Here is a 14,927-nt window from a genome sequence, read left to right on the forward strand (position 1 = left end):
CATATATATTGTGTACTTGAGTACTGCTTCTCATCTTTTTACTTCATGTACCACCTGGAAAAATAAAAATCTCGCGAGTGCCACGAACGTGAGCAACATTAAAATGCAGCGGAGTTGAGTTGGTAACAAATCACACAGCGGTTTTATTTTGCTGTAAGATAGTAAGACTCTGCACAGTTTGAACATTAAACACTAGGCTTAAAAAGAAACAGAAAAATACTTAAACGATTAATAATCATTTAAAATCTTTTGGACATAACAAATTAGTTAAAAAAAAGTTTTAAAAAATAAACTTCTTAATGATGCCGTGCGTCTGCGTCCTCCTAAAACGTTAAATACAATTGTGCTACACTTTGGGAATCACTGCTTGGAAATGAGTGAAAAATAATTCAGTCTCTATTTGATTTCATTAGTCAAGCCAGACATTAAATACATTTTTTTACTTTTTTTTTTTAGTCTTGGACAAAAAAATTCAAGCAATTGCTGAAAATTCAAACTGCAACTGAATGAGAACAAGCTGTGCACGTATTCCTTATTTTAACAAAGAAAAGTCAAGGTCGGTAGCGAAACGAGGCAAAAATAAACTAACGACGTAAATTAAATTGTAATATTCACAAGCCCAATATTGAGCACGTAATATTTTTTGGGCGGAAAGGGAAAAAACAGAAAACAAAAATGGCCATGTAAGGTTTTGCTTCGGTCTTTACCATTTTTGTCCTACTAAAACTTTGTCGTTTGTTATTTATCATTTTTCATTCACTGCCTTTTTCTTACCTCTTGTGAACGGAAGTACTCTGCCTGCGTGAGCATGACGTCACTTCCGATGGAGGCTTTAGGGGAAAAACAAAAACACACTAGCTAGCTCGGGAGGGATTTTAGTTGAACCACCAAAAGTAGAAGAAATCACAAACAAAACGAGACAATGAAATAATCAAGGAACGCAAGGTTTTCTTCTGCGCCATGAATTTACGGGGACTCTTTCAGGATTTTAATCCCAGGTAAAGGACGACCGCGAAGTTTTCCTCACCGATTAGCGTTAGCAGGATGTCATAAAACATCAGTCGCTTCGAAATTGAACAAATACTATTCAGTTAAAACTCGTTTGGGTATAAAGTTAAAATGAGAAAAGTAAGAACACCTGTTAATAGCTGGCTCCGGTGCTAACATTTATTTGTAGGAATTAAATGGCATGTGCAGCATTAAACGTAGAACTGATTTTAATTCTCGCTCAATGAAGCCTAATAATGTGCTCATCTGTTCTTCACAAGAAACGAGGATGTCATTCCTCTCTTGCCTTCTTAACGGCTTCATTCATTATTGTATTTATTGCATTGAATTCTTCATATAAGTGATGTTTCTTCCACTAGGCAATATAATCCAGGAAAATGTTAGAGTTGGTTCAATTCAGGTTTTGATGTCGTTTCCTGACAATTTGACACGATCCATGTGTGCTTCTCTGCAGCAAGTTCCTGATCTACTTGTGCCTGCTGCTGTTCTCCGTGTTGCTGTCCTTGCGTCTGGATGGAGTTATCCAGTGGAGCTACTGGGCCGTGTTCACGCCAATATGGCTGTGGAAGCTGCTGGTCATCATCGGGGCGTCAGTGGGCACTGGAGTGTGGGCACACAACCCTCAGTACAGGTACGCTCCTCGATGGGCATCTGTGAGGGCTGCACGATTTGCGAAAATATGCTGTGAGATTGTATTTGTTCTTCTTCTGCAACAAACAGCAGAGGAAAACAAAATATATGACAAGAAATGTCTGCAGGCTTTCACATGCACACATTTTTCTTTTTATCGCTTTGTTTCATTTGGACAATTTATAATTGCTTCAGTAGAAAAGTTACTTTGTTCCGCAAAGATCAGAGAAGAGCTGTTTGTTTTGTGTTAAGATCTGGTTTTAAATATAATAGCATTGACCAGGTTAATGCGACAGAGAAGTGTTTAAGCTTACCCCTCCAAAATAACCATTTAGTACTTAAAGGATATGATGGCTCAACATAAGCACATTCCTGAAAGAAAAAATAAGTCAGAGTTACTTAAAGTGAATCGTTGTACTCAATTGAAATTAAGTCGGGTCAACTAAAGGAGGAATTTGCCGTTTTTAGCCTTGAGTGGGTGGAATATCATTAATACTTTGTCAGTCACGCCTTCTTTCTCAAGAGGTTTAGATTCCATGAGAATGGTGGTTTCTTACCATAAAAAAAATAAAAAACCTAACTTGATCATTCTTGTTATTTACTTACCTTCTCTGCCAGGGCTGAAGGCGAGACGTGCGTGGAGTTCAAGGCCATGCTGATCGCCGTGGGGCTTCACGTCCTCCTGCTCATGTTCGAGGTGTTGGTGTGCGACCGCGTGGCGAGGGGAAGCGGCAACTACTTCTGGCTGCTCGTCTTCATGCCACTCTTCTTCGTGTCGCCCGTCTCCGTGGCGGCGTGCGTCTGGGGCTTCAGACACGACCGCTCCCTGGAGGTAAAGACGCGTCTTCTCACGCAACCGCCGACCAACCGGCATGTTGAATCGTCTTGCCGGGTGAAAAAAATAACCACACGTTTCCTCCTCCTCAGCTGGAGGTCTTCTGTTCGGTGAACATTCTCCAGTTCATCTTCATCGCTCTGAGGCTCGACAGGATCATCAACTGGCCTTGGCTGGTGAGGGCCACTCGCGTTGATTTTTCAATTTAGGGGTCAAAATCAAAGAAAGATTTTTTTCAAATGCCAAAAAAAAGTCCTGCTGTTACATTCTATATCTTAAAACGAAGAAAACTGGAGAAAAGGTTTATCTTGTTTTGTTTTGACATTTTCTCGATTAAAAGGAAAAAAAAGAAACATTTCCCCACTCTTGACCACCGGGGGCAGCACAATACACTCATGCCCACCCAACTAAAGTCACAACAACTGTTAAGTGACTCAGTTAAGTTGCAGTAAAGTGAGTCGTTTCAAATGCTTCATCTTTCAGAATTTCCCGATGAATTAGTAATGGACGAGTTTGTGCTTTCTTAGTTTTTGACACTTTGAGTTACACTGACGGGCCCATGTTTGCAACGCAAACTACTCTTGTAGATTAAACGTAAAAGTAAAAAAAACAACTGAAGGAAGTGCTTCTTTTGCGTACCACTAGAGGGAGCTACTCTTCCGAAATCACGAGTCTAATGTTGGCTGTGTGTGCAGGTGGTGTGCGTGCCACTGTGGATCCTCATGTCCTTCCTGTGCCTCGTCGTCCTCTACTACATCATCTGGTCGGTCCTTTTCCTCCGCTCCATCGACATCATCGCCGAGCAGCGACGCACTCACATCACCATGGCGATCAGCTGGATGACCATCGTGGTTCCGCTGCTCACCTTTGAGGTGAGGACCCGGCGCCGCCGAGGCATTTTGGCGATGCGCCGCTGATGTTTGCGACCTTTGCCCTCCCGCAGATCCTCCTGGTGCACAAGCTGGACGGCCACAACAGCCTGAGCTACGTGTGCGTCTTTGTGCCGCTGTGGCTCTCGCTACTCACGCTCATGGTCACCACCTTCGGTCAGAAAGGCGGGAACCACTGTGAGTAGAAAACAATGACAGGGGTTTTTTTTTTTTTCATATTCGCTGATTTGCAGGATTTAAAAACAAATTAAATCATCAATTTGTGCAATTTAGCAAAAATTAAAAAGCCACCCATCATTTATTAGATAAAAAATTAACATTAGGCGAAAGAAAATTTTTACATATTGGTGAAAAAACAACTATTGAACAACAAAAATAAAATAATTCTCGCAGCTGTTGTGATTTGTCATCTTTATAAAAATAAAAAATAAAATGCTTAGATTTTTCTCACCACATTTGTTTTTATTAAAGTGAACTAGAGGTGCGACACTTAATCAAATAATTGACAACTAATCCATTATCAAATTTATAGACAACTTGGATAATAATGATCAACGCATTTTTATTTCCAAATCTGTATCAATAAATAAATAAAATATTTAGTAAAAATTTATTTTTAAGTTCAGCAACAGGTGGAATTTCTTTTTCTGAAACGTCCTAGCTATAAATTACAATGCATTGTAAACTCCGTCTTGCGCAAGCATTTCTAGATCAAACTTAAAGGAGATGTGTCATGCTGAATTGCCTCTTTTGCGCTTTTAACCATGTCAAAATAATTTTTCCTCACCCAAATTGCTGTTTTGCGCCGATCATTTATCTTCGGGCATTCCTGCCCCATCCAAGAAAACGAGCGTGTCCTCACATTGTGATGTCACCGTTCATTTAAGCTTCATATTCATCGGTCAGAAACGTCCTGTAAACGTCTTCGGGGTCTCTGTGGTGCTTCGTTCGCTTCTGGATGGATTGCGAACGTTCTCATAAAGCCGACTGACTCAAATGTGCTGTTGAGTAGTGTAATCCATGAATATTTGAGCATATTGTTTAACTTGAAATTGTCCTAATCCTCCGATTGGTGCCTCTAAATGAAACATCTGCAAATATCTGCCTTAACTTTGGAGAACAACAATCAACATTTTTGCCAATTTTCTGACTTGTTATGGAGCAAACCAGTGACTGAATCACAACCAATGTGGGCATTTTCCTCACTGTACAGTTGGAATTGGAAAAAGAAATGTTTTTTTAATCCAATTCATCAATGAATTGAAAAAATAGTCAAGAGATGATAAAATAATGATGAGTTGCAGCCCGAATTTCACCCCCTCCCGTTTGTGGCCCGATGTCCTTCTAGGGTGGTTTGGCATCCGCAAGGACTTCTGCCACTTCCTGCTGGAGCTCCTCCCCTTCCTGCGAGAGTACGGCAACGTCTCTTACGACCTCCAACGCAGCGACGACCCCGAGGCCGCTGAGGACCCGCCCGTCCCCGAGCCGCCGCCCAAGATTGCCCCCATGTTCCACAAAAAAACAGGCGTAGTGATCACCCAAAGTCCCGGCAAATACTTTGTCCCGCCGCCCAAACTCTGCATCGACATGCCCGACTAGGCGGGCGCAGACTCTGCAACGAGAGCCGCCGTTCACGTGAACTGAGCGGAATTCTGCGGCGGGTTTTTCACCACAAGGAGGTGATTATTAGGGACTACAAAATGGACGCCGCCTCGCCACTGCGATGGGACCAGCGGAGAGTTGCTCGCTTTGTTACGGCCTTGCGGCGCGGATTTTAAAAGTTGGCATCTCATTCTCTCGACGTGCTCTTCGGAGTCGACCCTCCTGTTACGTTGACGAGTTTATTTCACATCCGCCACTTACAAAAAGTTTCACTTCATTTCAGACACTTACGAACCACTTGGTAACATTATTACTTTTCCTGACGAACAAATGTAACAAGAGGGTTAATTACGGACAGACCTGAAAAAAAAAATGCACTTAATATTTCACAGAGGTCTCCCCTAACACCCCCATGCCCCATCTTCCTTCTTCCTATTGATTGTAAATAAATAAATATGTCTCATTAGGGACCAGAGCAACCACTCCACTTTGTTGATGAATACAAACAAGCTGCCCTGTTCTATTTGACACGTTCCGCCTCGTTCTTCGTTGCTCGTGACCGTCAATTTCTAATGGTTTGAATGCAAATGTACATACACTATGTGGTCACGTCGTGATCTGTTCGGCGACTTCCCGTATCAGCCGATCATCACAAAGCAAAATAAAATGACAAAAAAAGTCTTTTCAGCCTTGACTATTATTCGTCAATTAGTATTCAGAGGCGCATTCGGTTTGGAGATGAAATTGTCCTAAAATGGGAATGTGAGTTTAAATTGTTGTTTGTCTCCATGTGTGGCTTCTGCTGTACTTTAGATGACCTTTTGACTTTGAAAGGTGCAAGAGAGGCCAGGACAGATTTATCAAAACCGGTTAGCAGATGGTGAATTAAAAAAATGGTAAAAATAAAACAGGCCAGTTATAATAATATAAAAAATAATACCTTTATCATAAATCACTTAAAAAACAACAACAGTTAATAGTCTGACACATATACTTTGTTGTAAAAGGGGTTCGGGCAGTGGATATTTCATTTATTCTTAATATGTGCCTGGCGCAATAAAAGTAATCAGTAAATAGCGAATACTTATGTTTTTGCAGTTAAACTCGTGGCCGCTAGGTGGCAGAAAAACTCACCAAAACAGAGGAAGAAGACGAGACCAACAACACAGCTCTTAGCGTTAGCTGCTAGGTAGCTAATATTTTCACGGCTGTTTTGGGACATTTCAACAGGTATGTCATACAATTACCGACTAACATGTTGTTTTCTAGCCGTCATTTGCTCCTTTAGTTGCTTCCATTGTCGTCGAGTCGCTCATTTCGATCCGGCTGCGCTCTTTAGCTTGCAGGCTAACGCATTAGCTCAATTCCGTTAAGGATGTGATGTTTTGTTTGTGCGTTTAATGTGGAATAGAAATTGAGGCTGGACAAAAAAAAATAAATTAAGGCCGCACGAATTACGTCATAGTAGTCACCCCCCCTTTCGCTCAAAGAAAAACAAATAATGTCATTATTCAAAACAAGTACTGCTTTAAAAGTTGCTCTTTATTTGCTTGCTTGAAGCGTGTTATGCGAAGAGCAAAAACATTAAGGCATCAAATGAACATTGCAGAAAACAATGTAATTATGTTCTTCCATTTTTTAACGAGCTGTCCAACTGATCTCTCACGCTAATTTAATGTCAAAATGATTCCACTCTGTCTCATTCACTTGAATGTGTTTGCGTGTGCGTGTGCGTGTGCGTGTGCATGTGCAGTGAGAACTAGCAACTGACTTTATCCCTTCCATTGCAGGTACGCTGGAATTTTCTGACACCCACTCGGACATGTCCTATGTCTTCATCAACGATTCGTCGCAGACTAACGTGCCTCTGCTGCAGTCCTGCATCGATGGCGACTTGGCCTTCGCCAAGAGGCTCCTGGAGACCGGCTGCGACCCCAACATCCGCGACAACCGCGGTCGCACCGGTTTGCATTTAGCCGCGGCGCGGGGCAACGTGGACATCTGTCGCCTGCTGCACAAGTTCGGCGCCGATTTGCTGGCGACCGACTACCAAGGGAACACGGCGCTGCACCTGTGCGGGCATGTGGACACCATTCAGTTCCTGGTGTCCAATGGGCTCAAGATTGATATTTGGTAAGTGATGCGTTGCGTTTTGGACTCATCCCATTTACAGTGCTACCTTGACTTGTGAGTGCCCCAAATGCCCATTTTCAGAATAATCCTAATCGTCCGGAGTTTTGGCGAATAAATGTCGGCCTATTTCTACTTTCGCATGAAACCGTAAACGATGTTCAGCGTTGGAGTCGCTTGGAATGACGTCCTTGTGCCCTTCGACCACTAAACGACACTCTTGACTCCATTCACATGAATAAGCGTCAAGTTAGACGAGTTGTGTTTGTCGTTTAAACCCGGCTATACTTTTTAGCATGTTTTTTGGTATTTGAAAATTCCTCTCTTTTTTAAAGTAAAACAAATACTATTTAAACTTGTATCAAAATAAAGGTTTAAACAGAACCCGATCTTGAAAATTTAATGCCTCTTTTACTAAAAAAGTAAACACAATTTTTGTTTTGACTTTGGATTTGGAAATTCGGTTAGTTTTAATTATTTTTATTTTATTTATTTTTTTAAGTTTGAGTTGTTTTTTTTTATATGGAGTATTTGTCAAGTTCAAGATTAAAAATGTTCACTAGTATTGTGTAAAAGAGTAAATTGCAATTCTCAAGCAACTGACCTTTTGTACGGACGCACAACAATACCGAAATAGAAACGTTTAAAATGAACGCCGAAAGCTCATGTATGACGTTAGTTGGCAGGAAAATGAAAGGCATTTTTGCTGTAAATATATTTAATGTTAGTTTTAGAAACTCAAGATGTCATTTCAGTTACCGTAGTTTTTATTTTTTTCAAAGCATTTTCATTTTTTTGTTACCAAAAAATTTTTATTTTTTTTTCCTTTTTGATTTTTGAGGTTTTTGTCAACAATAATGAACTTGGCCTGCGTACTCGCACCGCACTTTGTGAATCCCTGCTTTCAATAAATCCTCCGATTAATTGATTATTCGACTTTTTTATTTATTAATTTTTCCTTCTGAATGTTGGCATCGGCCTAAAAAAAAATTCTCATCGGTCGGGCCGGGTTCATTTTGCGGACTGGAACAGATTAATGGCATTTTAATGAGGAAGCTTGAATAAACAAGCTCGATGCCGGATGGAATGAATGTCTTAAGTCAAGGTACCGCTGTTTGGGGCACAAGTCGCTCGCCAGAGCGTGACGCCGCCCGTTTGCGCTGGTTGTCGTAGTAATCACAACGGGTCCACGCCGCTGGTGCTGGCCAAGAGACGCGGCGTCAACAAGGACGCCATCCGTCTGCTGGAGGGGCTGGAGGAGCAGGAGGTGAAAGGCTTCAACCGAGGAGCTCACTCCAAACTGGACACCATGCAGATGGCCGACAGCGAGAGGTAGGCAGGCGCGAACGCTCGGCACGTCTGCAAACTCATTTCGGGGACGACGACATGTAAAGACGCTTCATGCCTGAGAATTGTCACCCAAATTCCCGTGTGTATCTCCACTTATGCGCACTCCAACCTCAAAATGATCGGCCCAATATTTTTAATTTTATGGCCGTTAACATTTACTGCCATTGACGGCTAAAGACGTCAAACATCTTTTTTTTTTTTTTTTTTACTCGTCAGGTAGTGAATGCGTGAAGTGTTTTCCTCTCCACAGAAAAAGCTTGCTTGATGTCAGAAGACTGCGATGACTCGTCACCAAAATGCAATGCACCGAAACGATTAGAACGATCGCCTCACTTTAAACTTTAAGATGTCGTGAGCGCCGATGGAGTGGAAGACATTTTATGTCCATCAAATCCAAAATATTGACGTGATCGTTCTAATAATTTCCGAAGTTGAAGTGGGCCAAACTGGAGATGTCGGCATTTTGGTGACGCTTGATTGGCAATTTTCTGGTGTTACGCAATGTTAATATTTTGGACCGTTCCATTATCGCATTGTTGGAGAATTCGGGCTGAATGATTTTGCAAACTAAGCAAATGGCAATTTTTTTTTCTCAATATTGCGTTTAGATGTCAGCGTGCAACTTCCAATGTGGAGTCCAATTTTTTGACTGCCAAATATGTTAGAACGCGCTGGCAAGTGCAAATATGTTTGAACAAACTCGTAGGCTGAATATCAACAAACGAAGCATTTTGTTTCCCCACAATTCTTTTTGCGAGCAAGCTGACCTTCTGTCGTGTGCCCCCCTCCAAATAAAAAGTGCCATGGAGAGCCACTCGCTGCTCAACCCCAACCTGCAAAGCAGCGAGGGCGTGCTGTCCAGCTTCCGCACCACCTGGCAGGAGTTCGTGGAGGACCTGGGCTTCTGGAGGGTTCTGCTGCTGCTGGTGGTCATCGCCCTGCTCTCGCTGGGCATCGCCTACTACGTCAGCGGCGTGCTGCCCTTCTCCACCAGCCAGCTGGAACTCGTGCACTGAAGGAAGGAAGCCAAGAGGGGGCGCCAGCGGGCGGATTACCCGCAGCTTTTTTTCGGCTGCAGGACAGGTGCTGCGTGTTCGTTTGTATGCGAGTGTTGGACGCGGAAAGAAAAAAAAAAAAGTCAAATAAGTAACATTTTCTCTCGGTTCGATATACTGCATTTGCGTCGTGCTCGTTGTCCTTATGTTGCGTCATCATCCGCAGAGGTCGAAAAAAGGAACGCGTCGTTTCTGACAAAGTGAGGAATAGAAATCTGTTTTCAGATGTGGGAAGTATTGAGTAAAAAAAATGTATTGATACCTGAGAAATGTACTCGAGTACCTTTGCCAGCACTTGCGTTCACGCCCATGTCATAACATGCTAATACGTTCCTTGACCACGGTTACTACTTTCCTATTAGCCAGGATGCCATGTTGTGAGCACAAAAGGCATGATTAGGTGATTTAAAAAAACAATTTTTTCTTCCACAACAAACATGAATCGGCGATTTTTGTAAATGAAAATTGTCCCGTGATGACGTAACGTGACTGAACTTGCTTGTCATAAAATGTCGTATTTCACTTCATGTAACCGCAGCTGCTTTGAAGAAATGATGCACTTGTTCCAAGCTGTACATTGCTTATCTTATGAACCTTTTTATTTTCATTTTTTATGTTTTGGTTTAACTCTCTCACTTCTGTATTAATTCCTGAGCGTGTGATCCAAGCCAGCAAAGTTTTTGCGTGACGCTGTGGATGAGAACACGGCTTTGTTTTAATAGAAGCGTGCAAGAATGCAACTTTCTCTTTTGTCCCCACATCCCATCTCGGCACAAGTTTCTTTGTATTTTCTCTTGTAATATTTGAAAGCCATGTCAATGTTAGGCGCCGTGAACATGCCATGTGAACCGTTGGCAAATCTGAATAAAAATGTCCGATTCCAAGCAATGCGAGTAATCTCGATTCTCCATTTCGACAAACTTTGAGTGATTCTGAACAGGCAGAAGCAAAACTAGGTGTATTTATCGAAATGTGTTTTTGCCAACAGGTGAGTTTATAAAGTAAGTATTAAAAGTCCACACACCCCTCCACCCTATTTTTGTAATCTGTCTATGATGAAAACGTTTTCCATCAATCGTGTGTTTTACAATCTGTCCAGCTCCTGTGAACTTGATTGGTTTTGAACACTTTTTTTTTATATCCTCTGTAGTTAGATGGTCATCCCTTGAGGGAATTCAAATCGAAATATTCTTATCTACATTCCCTCTAATGTGGAAATGAGCAAAGTAAAAACAAAGCAGCAACTAAAAGAATTGAAACCTAAGCAGGAAAATCACAGTGAGGATGCAAATCGTGTCTAAATATGCAACAGGCATATTTGTGCAAAGCAAATATAATAATGACAGTTGTATAAATGATACAAGGATGTATGAAATCAAATATGCTTCAAATTCGTTGGAAGTTATATTGCGTCATTTCACACGTCTCACTTCCAAGTGTAAATGATGTAAATCAAGTCTGGGCTCTGTTGAAAGTGAGTTTGCTTTTTTGCTCTTCGCCTCTTTTTCGAGTTGGTTTCCTTTTCAAGCCACCGTGGAGTATGGGGGGGCGAAAGGGGGCGGAGCTGACTGTGGAAATCGAAACTTAGTTGGAAAGAAGTTTGCACTGGACTGGTCTGGTCGTGTTCTCTATCAAGTTTCTTCAACACGCGGAGAGAAAAAAAAGGTAAAAACTCGACTGCACATATTTGCTTTTAATTGGAACTTTTTGTCTGATGTTTTTTTATGTATTTAAAAAAAGCTTTGATTTGGCCGCCAAGTTAATTTATCATGTTGTGAACTTTCAAAGGCATTTTTTGTGTCATCCTCATTCCACACGAGATTGAATGCGCTTTTTCTGGATTTTTGATGCATTTCTAGAGATGATGACGAAGATGAAGATGATGATGATGATGTTCATGCGGCCTGCTAATTAAAACTTTTGTTTTCGCTCGTTTATCTTATCATATTAACAGTTAATTGTTAAAACCCACGTTGGTGTTAGGAACATACTAATCGTTTTTTCTTTTCCTTTTCATATTAATAAAAATTGCGACCAGAAAAGGTCATTTTTTTCATTGATTTGGGGCCCATTTTAGCCGCGGGGCGCTTAAGAGTTTGCCGATTAAAAACGCGACTTTCACGCTAAGGTTTAGCAATAATTGGCACATTTGGACTATTTTGACTTTCTGATTTAGTGAGATGCGTAATTTCGAGACTGAAAACGAGACTGAAGGAAAATGCGCAAGTGTGTTTCAAATACGTTCGCATTTCAAAATGGTTGACGTTGCAAATTGGTCGAGCTAGTTGCCTTGTGCGCAACTACTATTTGTATTAGTAAAATTGGTTTCACTGTTGTATTAACATTATTTTTTTTTTACTCGTGGAAACAGGCTTCGTTCCATTACACGCCGAGTACGGCGTTTATCTAAACAGAAGTGTATAAGCAGTAATTAAATTGTAGATAGTACATTTTTTCAGGTGCCACAAGGTGGTGCCAAAAACTAGCTCATTAAAAACGGAGCGATTGGTGTCCATGAAGTACTGTGTGTTGAAATGACACATCTCAACTGGTAAAGGATGTGTTCTTGTACTTCTGGTGCATTTTCCCCCCTCATTTCATCATCTGTAATTCAAATTATTTTGTGGTTTGATTGGTTTGAAATGCTGAGAATTTATTTTTTCTTTTTGAAAATGACAACTGTGTAGTAACGTATTGGTGTGGCACATAAAAGCAGAAAATAGCTGAGATGGGATGAATGAATGGACCATCTTTCTTGACATTTTGTGTCTCCTCCAGCCATGGCTCACTACCAGCCCCCTTCCCAGGCCATCTACCAGCAGCCCACCCAGGTGGTGAGCCAAGTGGTGACTAACACTTTTCGTCATTCCACCTGGAGCACTGGCCTCTGTGATTGCTGCAGCGACATGAGCACTTGTAAGTCACGAGTAGCTTCATTTAGAATCAGAAACAGAATTATTGGCCCAGATATGTAAAGTCACACACAAGGAATTTGACTTCGTCGGAACAGCTCATTCAAAGAAACACGAGCGGTAACAAAAACCAACAGAGTGGGAAGCCCGCTCAAGGTTAAGCAGCCGGCAGCGGCACTTCCTGGAGAAAGTCCAGATAACGCTTGTTTTGGGAACGGGCCGACAATGATATCGGTCGACCTTGATTCTTGCGGGTGCTTCTCGCAGGGCATTAATGAGCTTTTTACGATAAAACTGGACCTGCCAACTCCAAACAGCAAGATACCGTATGTCTTCCTCAATAGACCGACGCAACGTCGTCCATGTCATCCACAATCCAAGATGTCTCCCGCTGCCGCCGTCCGCTCGGGGCAAGCAGGCTCTTCTCATCAAGAAAATATTTGTCAGTCGCGTTGAGACGCCAGCCGAACAAATCCGTGGGTCGATTTCCGTCAGAAATATAGCGGGAGGCTGGGGTAATTGTTTAGAAACAAGACAAAGACGACAGGGAAGATAAAGGAGGGGACTTCCAGAACACACATTTCATAAATAGGTCATTAAAATGTACATTTTTTTTTTTTTTACACTCTGGTTCAATTTGATTTAAATGTTTGTGCTATGCATTTGAAAAGAATTTTTCTTGGTGAACATTTTGTGTGCTTTGCCAGGTTGCTGCGGCCTGTGGTGCTTCCCTTGCATGCAGTGCCAGACGGCCAGCAAGCACGGCTGGTGCTGCGCCATGCCGTTGCTTGACTTCTGCTGCATCGTGTCGTGCATGCTCCGCTCCTCCGTCAGGGAGCGCCACGGCATCCCGGTAAAAAGCCGCCCGTCGTTAACGGGGACAAAACTTGAATGGGTTGATTGATTGATTTTTTTTTTTTTTTTTTGTGTGTGTTGAAGACAGGAATAATCAGTGCCCATGTAAAGTTCTGTTGAATTTATCTTTTAAATTCAGTACATTTCTAATCATTGCTCATTTTAGAATAAATTCATGTGATGTATTTACGCCAGATAAAATCTTAATAGTATGACAAACATCCGTTGTTGACGTTGCAAGAATGTCGTATTTTAACAAGGGAATTACAAAAAAAATCCAACTTTAATTTTACACCATTTAGTCAGAGATTTTCAAAGTGTGGTTGCACTACCGGTGAATTATTGCCTAAATACATTTCAGTTGTATTTAACTCTTAGGTTCAATGCCTGCCATCGACGGAATTTGCCGTCAATTACGTTTTTTGTTACGGGAAAGGGTGGAGAAAAGTCTTGGCCAACTTTGATCATGAAGTGGGGAAGTGTAATACAGTAACTACGGCCGTCAGATGTCAGCATTTGGTCTCTTTTGATGAGATGAGCATGGACCAAAACATTGCTTTGTCGCTTGTGAACAAAGCGGCTCTCTGGAAATTCACCCATTTCAAGGAGCTGTGATTTGAAAGTTTTGATCTGGTTAAATCTACAAAGTTTATCACAAAACAGAGAAATGATGATGGAAATTATTTAAAGAATGCAAATTAATTTGTGAATTAGATTTTAGAAGTTTATGCAATTTATGCAATGTACCATATACACATACACACATGCACGTAAATGGTATGATGCACGGACACACGACTGAATACTACTATTATTAAATTGCATGCAAATGGTTTGTAAAGTTTGTCACATGTAAAATTGTTACACTGGCAAATATTTGTAAATTCATTATTTTGCCTTCAAAAGCACATTTTCATTATTGTTGGTATTTTATAGAAGAAAAAGGACTGTTGCAATGTTTGAGGCGTCACCAAAGCATCCAAGTCACCGTTGTGTATCACAAAAAGCTCGTCTCCTGTATTTTTTTTGGGCCCAAAATTGGTGATTTGGGTGAAATCAGCCCATGTTTTACTGCTGAGTACTAAAAAATGAGATATGGTAGAAACAACCTTTTTCTGTTTGATGGAAGATTTTATTTGCTAGTTTTGGCGTTTATGTCATAAAACACACTATTCCCGAGCCTTGAATGATCAGACAGAATTGATTGCCACTCACTATTTTGTTTTGAAACATTTCTGAAGTACAACCTGACCCACTTGTGGTGTCTGCAGGGCTCCTGCTGCGACGACTGCTGCAAGTTCATGTGGTGTTTCCCGTGCGCCTGGTGCCAGATGAACCGCGAAGTGAAGATCAGGGCCAACGAGGGCACCATGACTACGATCAACACGCAGGTCATCAATACTGTGTAGTGCCTTGCAGCACCCGCCCACATCACGTTCGTCCTTCTTATGTCTTTTGCATAAAGCCACTTGCTAGTATTATGTTAGGTCAAACCAAAAAACTGTTCGGTGTGTTGGGATTTCAAATCCTTTTTTATAACACGTTGCATCTTGCGATGAACGTCACTTCTCACATTTCACATTGATGACGATGATGATGTTCATGTTTAATTACATTTAAAGCATATTAAAAAGTATTTTCCAAGTGCAAATACATTTAC

At 41.4% G+C, this 14,927-nt stretch overlaps 3 protein-coding genes across 3 annotated transcripts; all 3 read left to right on the forward strand.

Annotated features, from left to right (window-relative positions):
* Positions 1 to 791: 791 nt before the first annotated feature.
* Positions 792 to 5,646, forward strand: tmem185a (transmembrane protein 185A). Its single transcript, XM_088293874.1, has 7 exons — positions 792 to 998; positions 1,463 to 1,639; positions 2,257 to 2,470; positions 2,566 to 2,649; positions 3,169 to 3,345; positions 3,417 to 3,540; positions 4,712 to 5,646. The coding sequence occupies exons 1-7, from the start codon at positions 961 to 963 to the stop codon at positions 4,960 to 4,962; spliced, it is 1,065 nt and encodes a 354-aa protein (XP_088150000.1). The 5' UTR covers positions 792 to 960; the 3' UTR covers positions 4,963 to 5,646.
* Positions 5,647 to 6,067: 421 nt separating this feature from the next.
* LOC148339169 (ankyrin repeat domain-containing protein 46) lies at positions 6,068 to 10,388 on the forward strand. The gene is made up of 4 exons (XM_088295122.1): positions 6,068 to 6,195; positions 6,756 to 7,098; positions 8,269 to 8,427; positions 9,245 to 10,388. The coding sequence occupies exons 2-4, from the start codon at positions 6,788 to 6,790 to the stop codon at positions 9,459 to 9,461; spliced, it is 687 nt and encodes a 228-aa protein (XP_088151248.1). The 5' UTR covers positions 6,068 to 6,195; positions 6,756 to 6,787; the 3' UTR covers positions 9,462 to 10,388.
* A 689-nt stretch (positions 10,389 to 11,077) lies between these two features.
* Positions 11,078 to 14,922, forward strand: ponzr1 (plac8 onzin related protein 1). Its single transcript, XM_088294271.1, has 4 exons — positions 11,078 to 11,164; positions 12,277 to 12,416; positions 13,120 to 13,265; positions 14,539 to 14,922. The coding sequence occupies exons 2-4, from the start codon at positions 12,281 to 12,283 to the stop codon at positions 14,674 to 14,676; spliced, it is 420 nt and encodes a 139-aa protein (XP_088150397.1). The 5' UTR covers positions 11,078 to 11,164; positions 12,277 to 12,280; the 3' UTR covers positions 14,677 to 14,922.
* The last annotated feature ends 5 nt before the right edge of the window (positions 14,923 to 14,927 follow it).

The sequence above is a fragment of the Idiotropiscis lumnitzeri genome, chromosome 4 (genome assembly GCF_059441095.1).
Source record: "Idiotropiscis lumnitzeri isolate Australia: NSW breed Sydney's pygmy pipehorse chromosome 4, RoL_Ilum_1.0, whole genome shotgun sequence".
Lineage (NCBI taxonomy): Eukaryota > Metazoa > Chordata > Actinopteri > Syngnathiformes > Syngnathidae > Idiotropiscis > Idiotropiscis lumnitzeri.